Source organism: Rhodotorula paludigena (assembly GCF_050403205.1).
Source record: "Rhodotorula paludigena JCM10292 DNA, Rt_paludigena_JCM10292v1_ctg23, whole genome shotgun sequence".
NCBI classification, from domain to species: Eukaryota; Fungi; Basidiomycota; class Microbotryomycetes; order Sporidiobolales; family Sporidiobolaceae; genus Rhodotorula; species Rhodotorula paludigena.
The window spans coordinates 84,769-103,069 of NW_027481435.1; the positions used below are offsets into that span (position 1 = coordinate 84,769).

An 18,301-nucleotide genomic window follows, 5' to 3' on the forward strand; every position below is an offset into this window, starting at 1 on the left:
TGCTCTGGGCACACCTGCTACACTTGCACCCCCCGCACCTGCTTCCTCTCTGCCTGCCCGCTCTACGTCGTCAACGAGGCGGTGCACGCACGACCCATGGACAAACTCGTCGGCAAGCTGTCGGACAAGTTCGAAAACCTCGTGAGCTTCACAGCAGCCCTCGTTCGGGTGTCCATTGAGCTGACCAGCCCCACTACAGACGACAAAGGCCGACCGATTCCGCGAGTCTGTCGCATGTGAGACAAACCTGTCACACGACAGCTCTCGGCGAGCCTGCGTGATGCTCACACGAAGCTCGTAGCTGAATGCATGTCTTGCGCAGTCGCAATCAACCCGGACCACCGCCACGACGAGGCGCACGAGAAGGCAGAGGACGAAGCGCGCTTGGCGATCCGCCGCGAGAACCGCTTCGAGTCGTTTGCGCCCATCCGCGAGGGCAACCAGGTCAAGTGGTGCGTCTGTCGCCTGTACCTGAGCCGGTTGGGAACGGGGTGCTGACTTTGCGTGATTATCGCAGGTTCCTGGTCAGTCGCGTCCTTCGGTTTCTTCACGAATCTGCGGAACTCGTCATATTCGGAAGATATTGCTGTACTTGAGAGCGACTGACGATCAGGCCTTCCGCGCAGAACGGCCACAACTACTTCTGGGCGCTCTCCGAGCTCCTTGAGAATGCGAAGGAGGTGCATCCTCTGCGTCCATGGTCCCTCGCACGCCTCAGGCTGACTGACGGCCCGCACCATGGGCGCATCTTCGCCTAGACGATCTGGATCGCCGGCTGGTGGGTCACGCCGGAGATGTGGCTGCGCCGTCCGCCCGCCGAGCACCCCGAGTACCGCCTCGACCGTCTCCTCTTGCGCAAGGCTGAAGAGGGCGTCAAGATCTACGTCATGGTCTACAAGGAAGTGTGAGTTTTTACTCGCTTATGCCGGATACGAGGTACGCGCTGTCGGGCATGAGTGCGCTTACACGTATCGTCGTCTCAACAGGACCCAGACCATGTCGATGTCGAGCGCTCACACCAAGCACCACCTCGAGGATCTGCACGAGAACATCTCCGTCATGCGTCACCCGGACCACGTGCGCTACAGCCCCTCCTGCGTCAGGCGCTATGTTGACCCCCCTTCCTGGTTCAGCTCGGCGGCGAGATCGTCTTGATGTGGAGCCACCACTCGAAGATCGTCGTCGTCGACTCGCTTGTTGCCTGTATCGGCGGCCTCGACATCTGCTTCGGCAGGTGGGACATGAACAGCTTGTGCGTAACTTCCCCTTGGCCCCACCTCGCAACGCATCTGACCGAGACCTCCCGTAGCCCGCTGTCGGACGTCCACCTCACCGACTTCACGCGCTCGCTCTTTGCCGGCCAAGACTACAACAATGCGCGCGTCGAGGACTTCAAGGAGGTCGACTGCTGGGCGCGAAACGAGCAGAACCGCCTCGAAACGGCGCGCATGCCCTGGAGCGACACGCACTCGATGATCACGGGACCGGCCGTCATGGACGTTGCGCAGCACTACGTTGAGCGTGCGTACGACCCTTGTGCTATGGCGAGCAAAGGATGCAGAGTGGTCTGACACTTGGCCCTCCCGCAGGGTGGAACTTCATCCGCAACCTCAAGGTGTGTCATGCTCGATGCAGGAACCGCACTTGCCTGCGGGTCGTGGCCGTCTGGTATGTCGACTGACGCAGTGCGGAATCCGCAGTACCGCCACAAGGACCGCTACCCCGTCCTCGCCTTTCCGCACGCGCTCGATGACCCGGACGGCACCTCGGATCCGATCTCGCGCCACCCGCACCTGCAGAAGTTTGCCGAGATTGGCCAGCACTTCCACGTTCACCACAAGTCGCCGGATGAGGAGGGCGCATGGCCGCCTCCCGTCGGCGGGAAAGGCCGCAAGGGCACGACGAGGGTGCAGGTGCTGTGCTCGGCGAGCGACTGGAGCCTCGGAATTCATCCGAAGGAGGACTCGATTCAGAAAGCATACTGCCAGATGATCGCCGAGGCGAACCACCACGTGCACATCGAGAATCAGTTCTTCATCACGAGGAGCGACGACGCCGACAAGGGACCGGTGCTCAACAAGATCGGCCAGGCCATCGTGCAAAGGGTGATCAGCGCGGCCAAGAGCGGTGAGAAGTTCAAGGTGAGTGTCAGCATCCTTTCCGTAGACCGTTCGCTCACCGTCCGCCTTCACAGGTCACTATCGTCATACCCGCCATTCCCGGCTTCGCTGGCGACCTCTACGGCAACTCGGGAACGCTCGCGATCCTCGGCGCGCAGTACTACTCGATCTGCCGCGGCGGCCACTCGATCTTCGAGCTGCTCGAGCGCGAAAGCGTCAACCCGCACGACTACATCGAGGTGTACAACCTGCGCGCATACGATCGCATTCCGAACGACCCGGGGCGCATCAAGCGCATGGAAGAGAAGTCGGGTGTTACGTTCCTCCAAGCGCAGGCGGCGCTCGCTCGGTACGTTTCGCGGCCTTCCTGAATCGCCCATGTCGCGCCGTTCCTCACCTTCGCCTGCTTGTGGCAGCGTTTTCCTGGGCGAGAAGCCGTCGAAACAGGAGCTTGAGAAGAACAAGGTCGTCAAGTTCGTCGTCCCGGCGGAGGGCGGTGAGGCCGCTGCGCTCGACGCCAAGGGTGCGCCGGCGAAATCCAATCAGTTCGTCGAAGTCCCGCTCCCGACTTCGTACGACGAGGCGTGGAATCTAGTGCGCCGTTTCGAGCAGGGTGATGAGCGTCGCGAGTACATCGCGGACTCGGTTGCGCACCACGCGCACGCGGGTCAGGGCAGCCTTCGCGACGAAGCGTGGAGCGGCGACAAGGCTTCCGAGCGCAACGCATACGTGACCGAGGAGCTGTACATCCACAGCAAGGTCATGATCGTCGACGACCAGCGCGTCATCATGGGCTCGGCCAACATCAACGACCGCTCGATGCAGGGCGACCGCGACGGCGAGATTGCCTGTGTCTACGAGGACTACGAGGATACGATCCCGTCGCGCATGGCGGGCAAGCCGGTGCGTCTGGTACTCACATTCTCGCCTGAGCACCGCGCTTGACGTGACCTTCTCGCGCTGTTCTGCAGTTCACGGCCTCCCGCTTTGCGGCCACGCTCCGCCGCCAGCTCTACAAGGACCACCTTGGCCTCTCCAAGCCCGAGTCGTGCCCGCCTGGGCACGAAGAGCCCGTCACCTCGGCGATGAAGCCCGTCGGCGTTCCGCATCTCGACATGACCGCGTCGAAGGAGGACGAACTCGTCATGGTGCGCCGCTCGATTCCATATCCCAGCCTTAACTCTCCGGCATGATGAGCTCGGTTGTTCACGGAACCGCGCACAGGACCCGCTGGACCCGCAAACGGAGTCGATCTTGCGCGACACGGCTGCTTCGAACGCTGCCATCTTCAACGAGCTGTTCCACTGCGTCCCATCAGCCGACGTCGAGACCTGGGAGCAGGTGCGCCTTGATGTCTGGATCGCTTGTTCTGAAGACGTCTTGCTGACGGCCCATGTTTGCACGGCTGGCAGTACAAGGGTGAGCTGAACGGTCAGACTTCGTCGATTTCGACCGCTGACGCCTTTTGCTGCTCTCGCCTATGTGGATCCCTTCAGCCTTCGTCCCAAAGGCGCCCATCAAGGTGAAGTGCTTTCATTCTCCAGGCGGCTACAAAGGATCATTCTCACGATTCGATGCCACAGCCGGGTCACATTGCCGACCCGAACATGCCGATCGACCACATCAAGTCGCAGCTCGACCGCGTGCGCGGACACATCGTCACCGCGCCGCTCAACTTCCTCCGAGAGGGTAAAGCGCCGCTCTCGATCGCGATCTTCATGCGCAAGAAGGTTGACGCCTCGCTCCTTGCGCGCTGTGGCCGCGTCGCAATCGGACACCCTACAGAGCGCTTGTTCGAGCTTTCCGCCGAGGTCAACTTGGCGACGCTGCCGATTTACCTTTAAGCGGTGCCGAAGGAAGAGGAAGGGAGACTGCCTGCTATCGTACCGGAATCCGCCTGTTTCTTTTACCCTCTTCGCCTTTTTCGCAATCTAGTTTGTCTCGTAGTGATTCCGCAGTCGCGCTCTCTCACAGTCCCTCCGTCAGTGCAACCGACCCTCACGGCCTTTCTCGTTGGCCGCGCGTGAGATACTGCGGCAAGATGCACATTGCAAGCGAGCCCGCTACCCGACCATCTCTTCGGTGAGACGGAACTGCAGCTGGTACATCTCCTTCTTAGGCGCGACGTCGCGGACAAAGTGGAGATGGAAGTCGGGCAGGCCTGGGTGGACCTTGTGACCGAGCGCCTCGGTTGCGCGCTGCAAGATCGGATGGATGTCAGCGTCACTGGCAACGACAATGCGAAGGTTGAGCCGAGGGAACGCACCTGGCAGATATCCTCCTCTGCCGTCTCGACCTCCTTCGTGAAGCAATAGCAATGGACGATGGGCAAACCACCAGCCTCGGCAATCGCTTCACGCGCCTTGTCCTCGCCGACGAGCTCGAAGAACCGGCGGAACAGTCCGTCGAAGGCATCGAGGAAGGTGAGCGCCGAGGCGGGGAGGTTCATGATGTAGTGGTTGGGGAGTCGGCGAGGCGGCTTTGACGGTGCAGAGGTCTCGTCGAGCGACAGAGAAGCGAGAGAATCGGACGGCGGGGCAGAGGCAGGGGCAGGCGGGGCGGCAGAGTCGGTAGGCGCGGTGGGAGACGAGGTAGAGGCGTTGGCGGCTGCAGCCTTCGCTGCATTGGCGGCGCGTGCTCGCCGCTTGCGCTCATGTGCCGAGATGGGCGGGACGTAGGGCGGGAAAGGGTCGTTCCAGACGGCGAGGACAGACCGGCGGATAAAGTCACGAGCGTCCTCGTTTGACGCGCGCACATTGCACTCCACCTGCAGACACAAGGGTCAGTCACAACGGCAAAGGATTGTGCGGACGTTGCGCCGCACCCGGTTCAGAGTCGCGTTCTCCTTCAGGGCCTCGGCACTGGCCGGATTCAGGTCACTCGCCAGGACGCCGCACCCCTTCTTTCCCGCCGGAATCGCGAATGGCCCGACTCCCGCGCATGCATCGACGACAACTTCGTCGGGCGAGAAGGTCGAGACGAGGCGCGCGTGCTCCGTCTGCAGGCGCGAGTTCCAGTAGACCTTCGAGAAGTCGAAGCGGAACTTGCAGTCGTGCTCGGCCTGTTTGATCGAGCGTTAGCGAGAGTACTGCGCGGAGAAGGCGCACAGGAACACACCATCTCGACCACAAAGTCGGGTTCGCCTGCGAGCACCTCCATCTGGAAGTTGCGATACACGTTGTCGATTGTGTCGAGCTTGTTGACGACCGTGCGCAGCGTGCGGTTCTTCTGCTCGGCTCGATCGAGTCAGAGAAGTCACTGTAGATAGAGCGTTTGCGTACGCACGTCAAGAATGACCTGACCAATGAGATGCCGGTGCGGAAGGTACTGATCGCGGAGGTTCATATGGGCTGTCGGGCGAAAACATCAGACCAGCGGGGTTCTCGCAAACTCTCGAGCCACGCACCGATGTGTCCGACCTGGGTGAAGGCGGTCGGCGACTCATCAAGCAAGTCTTCGGGCAGAATAGCCTGGAGGACCTGGTCTGCAGGCCGTGTCGTGCGCATTAGCGAGGTGTCCTCGACTCGTATGAAGCCTAGCTCAACTCACCAGACGTCCAGTAGTCGTAGTCGACTTCGAGGTCGTGCTCGACGAGCTCTGCGCCGTTCCGCTGGATGACATCAAGCAGTTCCGACGAGAGAGCGCCTGTGCACGCGACGAAGGATCATGAGCTCGCGACGTAAGAGCAGTCTAGAGCCGTGCGCACTTCGATCTGCAGTGCGGAGGAGCACCCGGCGGCGCTCAGCAGATTCGTCGGGATAGACGGCACCGATCGAACGCATGCGGAGGGTGAAGCTGTCGGCGACAGCAAGACCTTGGTTCAGCCCGACACCCAAGCGCAGGCTCTCTCCAGCAAGATACGCACTCCTTGGCATCGTGCTTCATGAACTGTGTCGTGTAGGCTGCGGGCACGCGAGCTGCGAGCACCTTGAGGTGCGTCGTGAAGAGGCTCCGGTCGAGCGTCTCGAGCCCGCGGTGGACCGGAGGCTCGACGGTAGGCTGCGGCAGCGCGTGCGAGTGCTTCATTCTCGTCCAGCGCAGTCTGTGAGCAAAGTTGCGCGCCGTGAGCATATGCACCGCCCGCGGCCAACAAGCTCGACCTGCGCGCGCTCGCCGTCTCTTGCCTCTGCTCCCTTCACTCGCAGATTCAGTGGCTCGGCTTGTGCCGTGCTTGTGCGTCTGCGCACATCTTGCTACTCTCCACGTACGTCTTGCCATCCTCTGCTCGCTCCTTCGCATGATGCACAGACGCGGTAGCCTTTGCCGGCCCGCGCTTTGTTATCCCTGGCCTAGCAAGGGAGGGGTCACGACCACCTCCCCGACATGCCGACATTAGTGTAAAACCCTGATCCACAGCCTCGCTCCCGTCGTCGCGACGAGGCAGCAGCGCCCCGAACCTTTTCATCTATTGAACTGGCCGTGCTGACCCTGCCTTCGTCCGCGTACAGTGCTCCTCGACGGTTGTACTGCTCATACAGGGATGCTGCCCCTGTTTGGGAAGGGGTTGCTTGTGCGTTGCCGCAGGACCACGGATCGTGCTGGAGTTCGACGTGCATTGCATCCGCTTCGTCTCGCCTGTACTTCTCGCCTGCTATGGAAGTCACCAGGACAGGAGAATAAGCAACTCGTCGCTGCCTGCGAAAGAAGAGGATGGGTGGACCATGCCACAACACGCCCACTTCGCTAGGCGGGAGGAGGACGGCATGTCGGATCTCGCGTACGCTTTGGCGTAAACAGGCGGCGAATGCATTGCAACGTCCAGCAAAATATTCAGGCAAGCGACTGCACGCTCGAGTGCAATTGCAGGCGAGAATCGACTTGGCAGGTGGAATCAGCAAAAAGGACTTTCCCCGACGGGGAATCGAACCCCGCTCGCGGCTGTGAGAGAGCCGAATCATAACCACTAGACCATCGAGGACTTGCTTGAGGAGGAGACGCTTTTTAGCAGTATCAACCAACCCCTATTCTTCGGCGCCCACTTCGCCGACTGCCGGTCGTCACTCCCCTCTTCGCTTTGTGCACCTCACGATGACTACGCTCGACAAGCGCCAGCGTGTAGCGAATCCCACTTATGAGCCGCAGCCGTACAGCGTGACTGGCTATCCGACCTTCCGCTCTTTCTAGTGCGTCTCCCCCCATCTCTGGCCCCGCTTCAAACGCCTCTTCGCAAGATCGGCCTTTCGTGCTATGCAGACGCTGATCTATGTCGCTGCGTCAGTCCGTACTACCTCGGCGAGCACGCCCACCCCGTCTGCGTGCGTCGTCCAAAGCCATACCTGCCTTTCACGAGCAAGTCGAGCGAGCGCTGACCTCGAATTTCACCGGCTTGGTGGTTCTTGCCCATCTAGCGCCGTCTCCACGTACGTCGCAAGGACCATATGCTCAGATGTGAGCACGCCGCAAGCTAATCTGCCGCTTACCACCTTAGCTCGTCGGCACGACCATCTCTCTCAGCGTGTTTGTCCGCGCACTTCTAGCGGTGCTCCCGCTCCTCTCGCCCGCGAAGCAGTTCGCCGCTCTGCGTTTCGGCACGCAGGGGTGGAAGTCGGTCGGGAAGCTTTTGCTCGGTGGATTGCTGCAGGGCTACGTCTGGGCGTGGTACGTTCCGCGTGTCCGTCGGCTGTCGAGCCAGCTTGAGACAGGGCGTTCTTGCCCTGATCTCAGGCTGTTGACCCTTCGTGGCGTTCACGTGACAACTCACGCTTGCCTCTGGTCCGTGACAGGATCGGCCACTTTTTCTTCGAGCGCAACAAGCCCGCCACGTTCAAGCACCCGTTCTACTCGCTCCTCGGCGATCTCACCCTTTGGAAAGAGGTCGCAACGCTCAAGCGACGTCCTTGAGTGTCCGTTGTCTGTCTGCGTCCCGTTCTGTGCAACGTTCAGGTCTCCGCCTCTCTTTTTCTGGTCAGCACAGGCTCTTTCTCGCCGGTCAAGAAGCGTGAGAGGAGGATGCAAGGTGCGGAAGAGGTGGACTCGACAAGAGAACGGGGGCGGGGTGCTACACGAGACGCACGAGCGAGCCGGCGGGAGGAAGAAGGCGTAAAGGTGGCAAGGCGGACAAACGAGTGTGTGCGGAGCGGGAAATACACATGGGAGCCTAGAGGTCTATTCACACCGGGAAGTGAGAACTCAGAGAGCCGGGGAGGCATGGTTATCCACAGAAAACGGGAACACTTGAGAAGGTCTCCTCTTCCCCTCACATCACGACGCACTCGCCCTTGGCCGGCAGGCCCGCCTCGCCGTGCACGCGACTGTTGTCCGTGTCGCTCACGGCGTTCTTGAGCCCGACGACCGGCTGGCTGACGGAGCGCCCGTGGCTCTTCTTCCGCCCGAGTGCGCGCGTCCCGCCCGGCTGGACGACGACGTTGCAGCGGCTACTCCGGCGCTGCAGCGGTACGCCAACGTTTGCTGCCGTGGCTGTGTCCATGCTGACGTGCCGCGCGGCGCGAAGGTCAATCGAATGGGGATCTTTCGGGCTCGCCGAGACGGGCGACGTAGGTGGGATCGCGGGCATCGCGCTGGTCGCCTTCCCCGAGCGCGGTACGGCGACAGAGACGGAGAGCGAGTGTGGGCGACCCTTGAGCGGCGAAGAGGCAACGGGCGGTGGAGCGGGCGCCGTGCGGCCGAGCGAGCTGGGCGGCGTCGAGTCGGGCGTGCGCGACTTCGACGGCAGGAGTGCATGCGAGAGCTGTCGGATCGCCTCGCCCGCCGAGGACGTCCGGTGCGCGACAGTCTGCAGCGGGAGGTGCGTCTCGGAGGACGTCGGCGTCGGAGACTTTGCCCGGCGCGCCTTGGAGAAGGGGAGCAGGTCGCTGATTGCGAATGATGACGGCGACGAGCTGGTGGAAGACGGCATGGTCGGGAAGCGCGCAAATGGCGGGAGGGGCTGTGCGCTCGAGGCGGAGGGGCCGAAGAGCTGCGTGCGCAGGTCGCAGACCGGCGCGAACTCCTTGCAGCGGGCGTGGCTAATGAGCCCGCAGGACGTGCACAAAACGGCATGGCGCTTTGTCGACTCGCCGCATACCTTGCAGTCGATGGCTGCGTAGGTGGACGGAATCAGTTGAGCGGTTCCGCGATAAGCGCTCGAGCAGCCTTGACGCACCCTTGCTGAAGCTCGAGCGGATAAAAGCGTGCGGTCGGTGCGTCTCTTCTGTGGCATGGATTGCTGCTGAAGGCTCGGGTGACTGTCCGCGATATCGAGATCAATGGTCGAGCAAGATCGAGGGCGAGAAACGAGTGCACTAACCAGTCCGCGTTCGTCACTGCCCGAGTAGCCCGAGTCGAACGACGGGCGCCCACGCGGTTCTTCTTTTGCAGCGAAAGGCGGAACAGGTGGTTCGAGCGGGAGAGGCAACTCGACGACTGCCTCGGCAGGCGAGAAGGACGGGACGAGCGGAGCGCGACGGTACTCGGTCGAGATTCGGCGGAGGAATGGGAGCGAGTCTTGCGGTCGCATGTCCTGCCGGATGTGCGAGCTCATAAGTGATTGCTCTAATTGACATCGAAATGCGGAGCAGCGATGCACCTGCGGAAAGTCGAAGTGCTTGAGCAGCCACGGATCCTCGAACAGCTCGTCGGCAGTCGGGCGCTCGTTCGGATTCTTCTTGAAGCAGCGCGCAAGAAACCTTTTGAGCTCGGGCGAGCAGCGGTCTGGGATTGGCGGACCAGCCGGATCCTCGACGATGCGGAACATGGCCGACATAGCGACGAGGTCCGAGTACGGCGGGCGACCGTCAATGAGTTCAACGATGGTCGCGGCAAGACTCCAGATGTCCGACGCGGGGAGCGCGCCTTTGAGCGAGATGACCTCGGGCGCCACTGCGGAGGAGCGAGGTGAGCGGTAGGCTCCAAGCTTTCAGGCTGGCGAGCAACTCACTCCAGTTCGGTGTGCCGTTTGCTTCGTTTGATGTTGCGTTGAAGCCGCGAGTGGCTTTGATGGCGTTGAGGTTGAGCGAGACACCGAAGTCGGACAGCTTGATGTTGCCGTTCTTCGTCGAGAGCAGGTTGGCCGCTACGCAAATGCGAGGCGATGCCATCAGCGGGCGCTCCTTCAGATCCAGACCTATAGAGGAAGTGGCGAGTCTACAATCACTTACCCTTCAGATCGCAGTGCACGACGTTCTGCTGATGCAGGTACGCTAGACCTTCCAGGATCTTGACCGCATAGCTTGCAACGAGCCCTTCGGGGAGCTGGCCAAATTGCTTGAGTATCGCGCTGAGCGAGCCGTTCTCGACGTACCTGCAGTAAGCGAAATGTGAGTGACGGGAAGAACGTAAAAGGCAAGAAAGGACGAACTCGAGGATGATGTTGAGGTAGTGCTCGGTGCGCACGACGCCTTCGTATTTGACAACGCTCGGGTGCGACAGACGCTGTAAGAGCGCGACCTCATTGCTGAGCTGGTCGACTTCGGCGTCCGTCTTTCCCTCGAGCAGGATGCGCTTGACGGCGACGACCTGGCCCGTGTTGAGGTTGAGGGCGCGGTACACGGAGCCAAATTGCCCGCGACCGATGCACTCGCCGAGTTGCTGCGTGGCAGTCGATGCATCAGTGGGTGTCGAGTCGACCGAGCGTGCAAACGAAAGACGCACGTAAGTCAGCACCGGCTTGCCCTTCTCCCGCAGCACGAGCTTCGTCCTCGTTGCTGTCCCGCTCGACACCCGCCTGCTGGCCCTCCTTTGACGATACTCGCCGTGCGCTGCGACTATACCCTCCTCATCTCCCTCGCGCGCTGCGAAGCTTTCGTGCCGAGTCCTTCGGCCCGCCGCCGCGCTGTCGCCGAGAGATGAAGGCAAGCCGAGTCCGACCAGCCCGTACGCGTCGTCTCGCTCGCGCGACGCCGAAGGCCGCTCAAGCTCGGAGAGGCAGCGCTTGCCTGCGCGCGGCCCGGCGCGCGGAGGCGTCAGCGCGGCGAAGGACGGCTGTCGCAGTGGCTGATGCAAGCCCAGCTCGTCCCTCTCGCTCGAGGTCGGCTCGAGAGCGGCACCGGCGCTGAAAGACCGGTCGGCGGTGCTCAAGCGGAACGGATAAGTCGGCTTGCCCGTCGGGATGGAAGGCGCCGCTTCGCCCGCGAGCGGCGCGCGAGCTCGCGTACGCGGAACGACGAGGATGGCGGATTCCTCCGCCAGTTCCGACGCGAGGGGCGAAGACGGCTTTTTCGTGCCGGCCGAACCCGCCGAGAAGCGGCGGCGAGGCGAGTCACCCGGTCCGCGCTTCGACGGCGAGCGCTTGGCGCGGAGTGCTGGTGCACCAGTGAAGAGTGCTTCGTCCTCCTCGACGATGGCGAGGACATCGACGGCCGACTCGACGCCCCTCCTATCACTCGCAGCCAGCGCGTACAACCCGCCAGACGCCTTCGGCGGTTGCGGCAGCCTGAGCGGGTCATCGTGATCCTGCTTCGAGAAGGTGACGCTCGTATCGCTGCTCTTGCGCGACCCGGCAGGCGGGTGCCAGTCCGAGAAGCAGCTGCTGCCCGGCGATGACGATAGTGTCAGGCTTGGCGAGCTAGTGCTGCTGCTTGGCACCGGCTGCGAGTTGCGTGCGCGGACGAGCCGACCCTTGAAGTCGATGTCGAGCGGGACTGGCGCAGGATGCAGGCCGACCGTGTTCGAGCGGACAAGGAGGGGAGGCGAGCCGGGTTCCTCTGATGCTGGTGAACGGGGTAGGATGAGTGACGCAGAACTCGCAGCGGGGAGAGTAACATCCGGGAGAAAGGGGAGAGGACGGGTTGGCGCAGGTGGAGGAGAGGAAGCGGGCATGTTCGGGAACGGGAAGGCCGAGAGGTCGTCGAATCGGCTTTGCGTCGGCGTCGGACTCGTCAGCCTCGCGAGCGCTTCAGCCCGACACGCTTCACAAGTCGCGTCGTCGGCTGGCGGCGAGCGCGACATGCTGCGCTCAACCGGCAAATCGGGAGAGACGGGCGCCGGCGGTATCACCGGCGTCGACCACTTCGTGCGCGGCGAGCGGGCACGGGCGAATAGGAGGACGGGCGCAGGCTGGACCGCCGCCGACGACGGCTCGGACGTGTCAAGTCCGAGAGAGGTGGCCGCCGACTCCTCTGAGATGTGCCCGGACGGCAGGCTCGACGACGAGTCCGAGAACGGCCTCATCGAAGTCGGCGAAAGCGGCATAAAAGACGGGTGCCCGTCGTGGTCTGCTGCCCAGCGGACCATCGGGCTGTGCGGCGGAAGCACGGCTTCGCCAGCCTGCGTTCGCGCCGCTTCGTCCCACGCCGGCCACGGGGCGTCACGCTCCTCGCCGGGCGTCGCCAGCTCAGGCGAGCTCATAGCGAACGCCGCTGCGCGCTCGCTATACGAGCGCAGGCCATCGCGAGCCTCGTGCCGGTCGTTCCGGTCCGCGAGGACGCTTCTCGCAGTCGCAACCGTTGACGGCGGGTCATCCGCCCCCTTTCCCCTCCTCGTCGCTGCGCTCGATAGTCGTCGTGCCGAAGCAATGAGCGACGATCGTGCTGACCGCGAGCGCTTGAGCGGTGGTGCGGCCGCGGATGTCGACGCTGAATGCTCGACGCGCGACTTGGCCTTGCTGAACGAGAAGCGGCGGCCGCGTGCGCCTTCGCCTGCAGCGGCAGCGCCATCCCTGCTCGACCTTGCTGAGCCGAGAAGCGGGAAATGCGCCATGCGGGCAATGAAGGACGAAGTGGTTGGCGAGGATGACAGAGCGCAGTCGGATGAGGCTGGACGAGTCGGCGTTGAGAGGCAGATCGGGCGAGTGGGCGAAGGCCTACGCTGCAGTATAGACTGCGGCATGGCAGCGGTAGGTCTTTCTGAGCAGTGGAAGTCGGGGATCGAGGTGTCGGTAAGAGGACCAGGTTGAGATGACCGAAGAAGGAGTGCCGAGGTAAGGCGCGGAATGCGGCAGCCGGTTCCGCCGTAGCTGCGCAGCCACCCCGCGGTTGATTGAGGCAGGCCTGGGAGGCGTCGTCTGGCCGAAGAGGCGTGCCGGCGGCGCCAGGAGCGAGCCCGAGTCGAGGCGAACAGGAGAAGGTCGATGACGCGCGAGAGAAACGGCCTGCAGGAGCGCTGGGCTCGGTACGGTGCGTTGTTCTCGGCGATGCAAAGCGGACGCACCTCGTTCTTCGGTGCTCGTGCCGATGAGAAGGGCGCGTGTTGACAGAGACTCGAGGCGATCTCCGCTGTGCTGAGGAGCGTGACGGGACCTGCGACTCAGGCTGTAGCCGTTCCCGAGACCGCTACGAGCTGCGGGCGAGATCGAGCGAGCCCGCCCTCCGCGGTCAGGCGGACGCGTCGCGAAGACAAAGAAGCGAGGGTGCAGGGAAGGGAGGCGTACGAGCGGTTCGGCGGCGAGGCTTGCGAGCGGGCTGGAGCAGTGTGCGCCTGAGCGCGGACCCGTTCCCGGGGAAGGAGGGAAATGCGACGAAGCGAGGCCCGGGAGCAGGCGGACGAGGTGCGTGCACGGCGATGAGGGGCGATCGAGGACGAACTGCGTGGGTCGGCGAGGCAAGGGTGTCAGTGGACGCGCTTCTTACTCTGCGCGATACGCTCAACAATTGTGGCGGGCGGAAGAGCGCCGAGAGTGAAGAGAGCGACCCAACCGCCGTCGACGCACCACCAGGCCCCCGTCGAGATGGCAACGCGCCTTCGCAAGGTCGTCCAGCAGGCGCCCTTCACAGGCAGCAGCGTCGAGCAGCACAGGCAAACAACGCAGCCGTCGAGCAAGTCAGGCGGCCTCGCATGCCTCGCTTGAAAGGAGGCCATGCGTTCTTCAGCGCCGCCTCGTCAGACCTTCGCTTCTGCATCGCCTGCGGGCTGGAGAAGTTGCACGCCAGCTTCGACAGCGTTCAGGGCGTAGTACGGGACGTTGCAGCCTCTAGTGAGCCCTCCTTCGCCCGCACCCTCATCAGCAAAACGCGTTGCTCGCGTTGCGGCGCGTGCCATCGCACCGTCTCCTGTCGGAGCCGCGATCAGCTGCTCCCTCCCGGCGTGGCAGATTTAGAGGCCTCGCACGCGGCGAGCGAGAGCGCACGTGCTGCGCCGCGTCATCGTGGCGAAGGCGACGAGGCAGCCGGCGCGGAAGAGGGAGAGAGCAAAGCCACAGACACCCGACTCTCATGTCGTCTTGACATTATCCGGAGACCCTGCCGACTTCACCGTCTCGCTCAAAGGCTCGCGCAGCCTTCGCTCGCAAGGTCCCCGCTCGGTGAAACTGGCTGAAGACGATGGTCACGCGAAAGACAGGCTGCGATGGCGGTCCGGCTTTGTGTGGTAGGATGGTCAGACGGGAGTCGTGCTCTTTGCGATTACTACAGAACGCAAAGCCTTGCCGAGGGAGAAGGAGATTGGCTGGGCAATAACCTTCGGGTCCGCCTCTCGTCGTCGAGGCCAGCAAGAGCGAGGAAGACAGCAATACATTCCACAGATGAGCATGTGCACGACAAGAAGAGAGAGCAGAAAGGAGAGAAGTAAGGGTACCCGCCGACAATACACGCCCGCCACACACCGCCGTCTAGACTGCAATTTCGTGCAGCTTTGCCGTGCCGCGCACCTCGATCTCGCCGTATGCGCTCGGCTGCTGCAGCTTGACGACGTCGGCAGACGAGAGGACGAGGAGCTCGAAGAAGAAGGATGCGGCAGCGCGGCGCGAGGCCTAGTCGAGGGAGGGAACGAAGTCAGCGGAGCCCGACAACGGAGGGACGAAGCGATACGACGCACCTTCTCGGCCACCTTGGTGAACTCGACCTTCTTGTCCGCGACGGGCGCAGCAGCGTCCGCCTCGGCGCCCTCGCCCTCGAGCTGGTCCTTGAGCACGCGCACGGCCTTGCGCGTGTTCTTGCTCTGCAAGCTGATGCTCCCGCTCTTCTGCGTCACCGACTCGGCCGCCATGCGCTCCTGCTCCGTCCCGAGGCTCTGGCTCGCGCCCTGGCTCTGGCTCTGGCTCGGCGTCGCCGCCGACCCCGCGACAGACCCGGCCGCGCGCATCGACGCGCCGGTCGACACCTCGTCAAAGACGGCGAGCGGGCCCTCCGAGTGGTACGTCGGGAGCTCGTCGCGCGCGAGCGCCGAAAGTACCGACCGCGCGGGCGTCACGGGACCGGCGTCGAGCTCGTCCTCGTCGCCGCCGTCCGTGCGGCGCTTCTTGTTCGGCCGTTTGGGCGTCGCGAGCGGGTCGGCGCCTGCGTCGCCGAGATCGAGGTCGAACGCCGCGCCGTGGTCAAAGCCGCCGAGGTCCTCGCCGTCAAACCCGCCCCCAAAGTCGCGGTTGAGGTGGTCATCGGCGCCAAAGGCGTCGAGGCCGAGGTCGAGGTTGAGATCGCCGTCTGCGCCGCGCAGGTGGCTCAGGTTGGAAACAACGCTCATTGCGCGCCGGCCCTGCTCGACGGCGCGGTCCTCCTTGCGTTCGCGACCCTCGAGGCGGATCTGCTCGCGGCGGGTCGGCATGCGGAAGAGGTCCTGCAGCTCGGGTGCGAGGAGGCCGGGCGGCGCGAAGAGCTCGAGGGCCGTGTCGTTCTTGTTGGCCTTGGGCAGCGTGCGGGGGAGAAGGGCGGAGGAGGGGGCGTTGAGGAGGGCGAGGTGAAGGCGGGACGAGGGAAGGTACTCGGGCTGCAGAGGGACTAGTCAGCAGCGAGCCTGAAAGAGAGGATTGTCTCGCACGCACATCCTTGAAACGGTCCTTGCCCTCGAGGCGGCCGGCCTCCCACTCGAGCTCGATGACCTTGTCGCTCGCGACATGCTTGACGCGCTTCTTAGGCGGCTGCTTGTCCTTGTCGGTCGAAGCGCCGCGAGCAGCGATCTCAGCGGCAGCGCGAGGCGTAAGCTGGAGCGAAGTCGCATCGTCGCCGTTGACGGAAGGAGCGGTAGGGGCTGCAAAGTGAGCGAGGTCAGGCTCAAAGTCCACGTGAACAGGAGACAAGCGAAGCAGGCGCACTCTTCTCGCGCTGCTGCTCGTCGTCAAACCCGCCGCCAAAGTTGCGGTTGAGGTGGTCCATCTCGCCCGCGCCGTCCATCAGCCCAAGGTCGAGGTCGAACGCCGCGCCATGGTCGAAGCCGCCAAGGTCGTCCCCGCCCATCGTGATGTCGCCCGCCACAGCGTCCTTGTCGAAAGAGAGGTCGAGCGGGGCGATCGACCCGCGGTCCGAGGCGTTGGCGACCGAGTCGCGCCGGCCCATCTCGACCGAGAGGTCGTCGTCGTCGCGTTCGCCGTCGGCGCCGTCGTCGCGCGCGCGCTTCTTGCCCTTGGACGGCGTCGCCTTCTCGCCGCTCGGGCCCGCGAGCGCGTTGAGCTCCTCGTCGCCTTCGAAGAGGGCAAAGTCGGGGTCAAAGTCAAGGCCGTCGATCGCGCCAAAGTCGAGGTTGGCGCCAAAGTCGGCGCCGAGCCCGCCGTCGTACGCGAACGACTCGTCGAGCGTGATGTCGGCAATGTTGGCCGTCAGCGCCTTCTGCTTGCCTTTGCCCTTGTCTGCCTTGGCGGCGTTGGCGGCAAGCACCTTCTCAATAGACCTGCGCGCTCGAGTATGTCAGCTCGGCTATCGGACCGCGCAGGCAGAAGAAGCGCACCAGTCCTGGTCGGCGAATTCGAGCGCGAGCAAGTCCTCGAGGTCACCGCCCTCCCTTCGCAGGTTGATGTCGCGCGCGCCCCTCCCGCCGCTCGTGTCTCCCTCGCCCGCGCCCGCCGCACCGAGTCCGTCCTCGGGCAGATCGACTGCGGCGCGCCCCTCATTTTGGAACGCCTTCTTGACCTTGTGCAGCGTCTCCTGCGCGTCGTCGAGGAGGTACTTGGTCTTGCGGCTGTAGATGCGCGCGATACCGAGGAGGAGCTGGCCCGAGAGGCGCAGCGCCATCGGGAGGAGCTCCTGGCCGAGGATGGATTGCACGGATTTGGGAATCGACGTCGAGGTGAGGGCCTGCTTGGACAGCTTGGACGAGAGGTGCGAGGCCATCCAAACTTGCGCGAGCGCGCCGCGCTTAGTGAGGAGGTCGGAGTTGAAGAACATGGTGTGCTGATTCGGCGGACAAGCAGGGGATTACGGAAGAGGAATCCGGCGGAGGTCGACTCTGCCGCGTGTAGGATAGGCTGTGTACGCGCGTGTCGTCAGTCTATTGTATGGAGGTGATGGTGCTCCCTCGTCAGGCCCCGTTCGTCCATCGCCGACTTCGAGGCGAGCCTCGAGAGATGTCAATCTCGGGAGGACGAGCGCGGGCAAGTGAAGCGCGCAGAGGTCGCTCCGCGCGCCGTCTCGCAGAGCTGTGAGTCCAGTGTTCGCGCTGCCAACGCACCACGGGCCGCACGGGCCGTGTCGAGCGCGCGCACTGCTCGTGACGCCGGGTGGAGACGAGGGGATGGAGGGGAACCGGCACTCACGGTGACGCTGCGACGAGACGTGCAGATAGCCTGTACACGAGCACTGCACTGCTCTGTAGCTCGTGCGAGCGTCCCGAGCGGGGCAAACAAGAAAGTCGACGCGCGAAGGTGATGAAGACGCGAAGGGCGCGTCACGAAGCGAGCGTGGACGGGGCACTCGGACGCGTGTGTGCAGTCGAGGTCCGCTCGTGCAGCTTGTTCTAGCCTCTAGGTACGCGCAGGGAGCGGCGCAGAGCAGACGAGGAGCGACGACGCCGCCGAGGCCACACGAGGCGAGATGGCTTGCCCGAGACGAGGTCACCGTCACGCTGCCTGGCGAGCTGTGGTGCTGCTCGCCTACACTCTCGGAGTGCCAAATGCTCTGCTGCCTCTCTACTGGCGGCCCCGTTGCGATTCTCTCGCGACCCCTTGTCCTCCTGCTTCCGCGTCGGCACGACCTGCTGCTTCCTCGCGCTCAGAAGCTCTTTGCCTTCTCTGTATGCTGGGTTGCCTCGCAGAAACCGCGTCTCTGTCTCTGCTGCTCCTGCGCGTTACTGGCGACGGCGTGTCGGCTGCTGAAGCTTGCTCAACTGGCGCTCACGAGCCCTCAATCTCCCGGCTGGCCGCATCCGAGCGTGCCAACCAAGCCAAAGCTCCTGCAGTGAACGTACACATCTCTCCTTGTCAGTTGCAGCCCCATTGCTTGTCCGCAACGCGCTCTCGCCCGCTTGGCGCCAGTCAAGGGCGTCCCCTGCACCTGTCTTTTGGCTTTTTCGTCCTTCGTTCCAGCCGCTTCGCTGCTTACTGCGCTAGCCACCGGTTTTTGCTAAGCTCAGCGTCAGTCATAAGGCTGAGGCCGCTTCCCAGC

The 18,301-nt window shown here is 63.6% G+C and overlaps 5 protein-coding genes across 5 annotated transcripts; 2 read left to right on the forward strand and 3 right to left on the reverse strand.

Annotated features, from left to right (window-relative positions):
* Window positions 1-96: 96 nt before the first annotated feature.
* On the forward strand, window positions 97-3,964 carry JCM10292_001489 (uncharacterized protein; the record flags this gene model as incomplete). Its single annotated transcript, XM_076649307.1, has 18 exons — window positions 97-141; window positions 200-236; window positions 323-452; window positions 518-524; window positions 627-680; window positions 759-904; window positions 987-1,077; window positions 1,134-1,252; window positions 1,310-1,521; window positions 1,590-1,615; window positions 1,701-2,141; window positions 2,195-2,469; window positions 2,537-3,023; window positions 3,092-3,268; window positions 3,345-3,461; window positions 3,533-3,539; window positions 3,617-3,642; window positions 3,704-3,964. The coding sequence occupies 18 exons, from the start codon at window positions 97-99 to the stop codon at window positions 3,962-3,964; spliced, it is 2,658 nt and encodes an 885-aa protein (XP_076505106.1).
* A 219-nt stretch (window positions 3,965-4,183) lies between these two features.
* Window positions 4,184-6,146, reverse strand: TRM5 (tRNA (guanine) methyltransferase; the record flags this gene model as incomplete). Its single annotated transcript, XM_076649308.1, has 9 exons — window positions 4,184-4,318; window positions 4,387-4,887; window positions 4,945-5,181; window positions 5,238-5,348; window positions 5,406-5,470; window positions 5,527-5,604; window positions 5,670-5,765; window positions 5,827-5,915; window positions 5,986-6,146. 9 exons carry the CDS (start codon window positions 6,144-6,146, stop codon window positions 4,184-4,186), a joined length of 1,473 nt encoding a protein of 490 aa, XP_076505107.1.
* A 1,002-nt stretch (window positions 6,147-7,148) lies between these two features.
* Window positions 7,149-7,961, forward strand: JCM10292_001491 (uncharacterized protein; the record flags this gene model as incomplete). The annotated part of the gene is made up of 4 exons (XM_076649309.1): window positions 7,149-7,243; window positions 7,339-7,375; window positions 7,549-7,718; window positions 7,844-7,961. 4 exons carry the CDS (start codon window positions 7,149-7,151, stop codon window positions 7,959-7,961), a joined length of 420 nt encoding a protein of 139 aa, XP_076505108.1.
* Window positions 7,962-8,316: 355 nt separating this feature from the next.
* Window positions 8,317-12,884, reverse strand: JCM10292_001492 (uncharacterized protein; the record flags this gene model as incomplete). The annotated part of the gene is made up of 8 exons (XM_076649310.1): window positions 8,317-9,158; window positions 9,223-9,304; window positions 9,367-9,579; window positions 9,646-9,938; window positions 9,997-10,131; window positions 10,217-10,359; window positions 10,417-10,646; window positions 10,710-12,884. The coding sequence occupies 8 exons, from the start codon at window positions 12,882-12,884 to the stop codon at window positions 8,317-8,319; spliced, it is 4,113 nt and encodes a 1,370-aa protein (XP_076505109.1).
* Window positions 12,885-14,601: 1,717 nt separating this feature from the next.
* MCD1 (kleisin alpha) lies at window positions 14,602-17,086 on the reverse strand (the record flags this gene model as incomplete). The annotated part of the gene is made up of 5 exons (XM_076649311.1): window positions 14,602-14,742; window positions 14,808-15,695; window positions 15,751-15,956; window positions 16,021-16,592; window positions 16,650-17,086. 5 exons carry the CDS (start codon window positions 17,084-17,086, stop codon window positions 14,602-14,604), a joined length of 2,244 nt encoding a protein of 747 aa, XP_076505110.1.
* Between the last annotated feature and the right edge of the window lie 1,215 nt (window positions 17,087-18,301).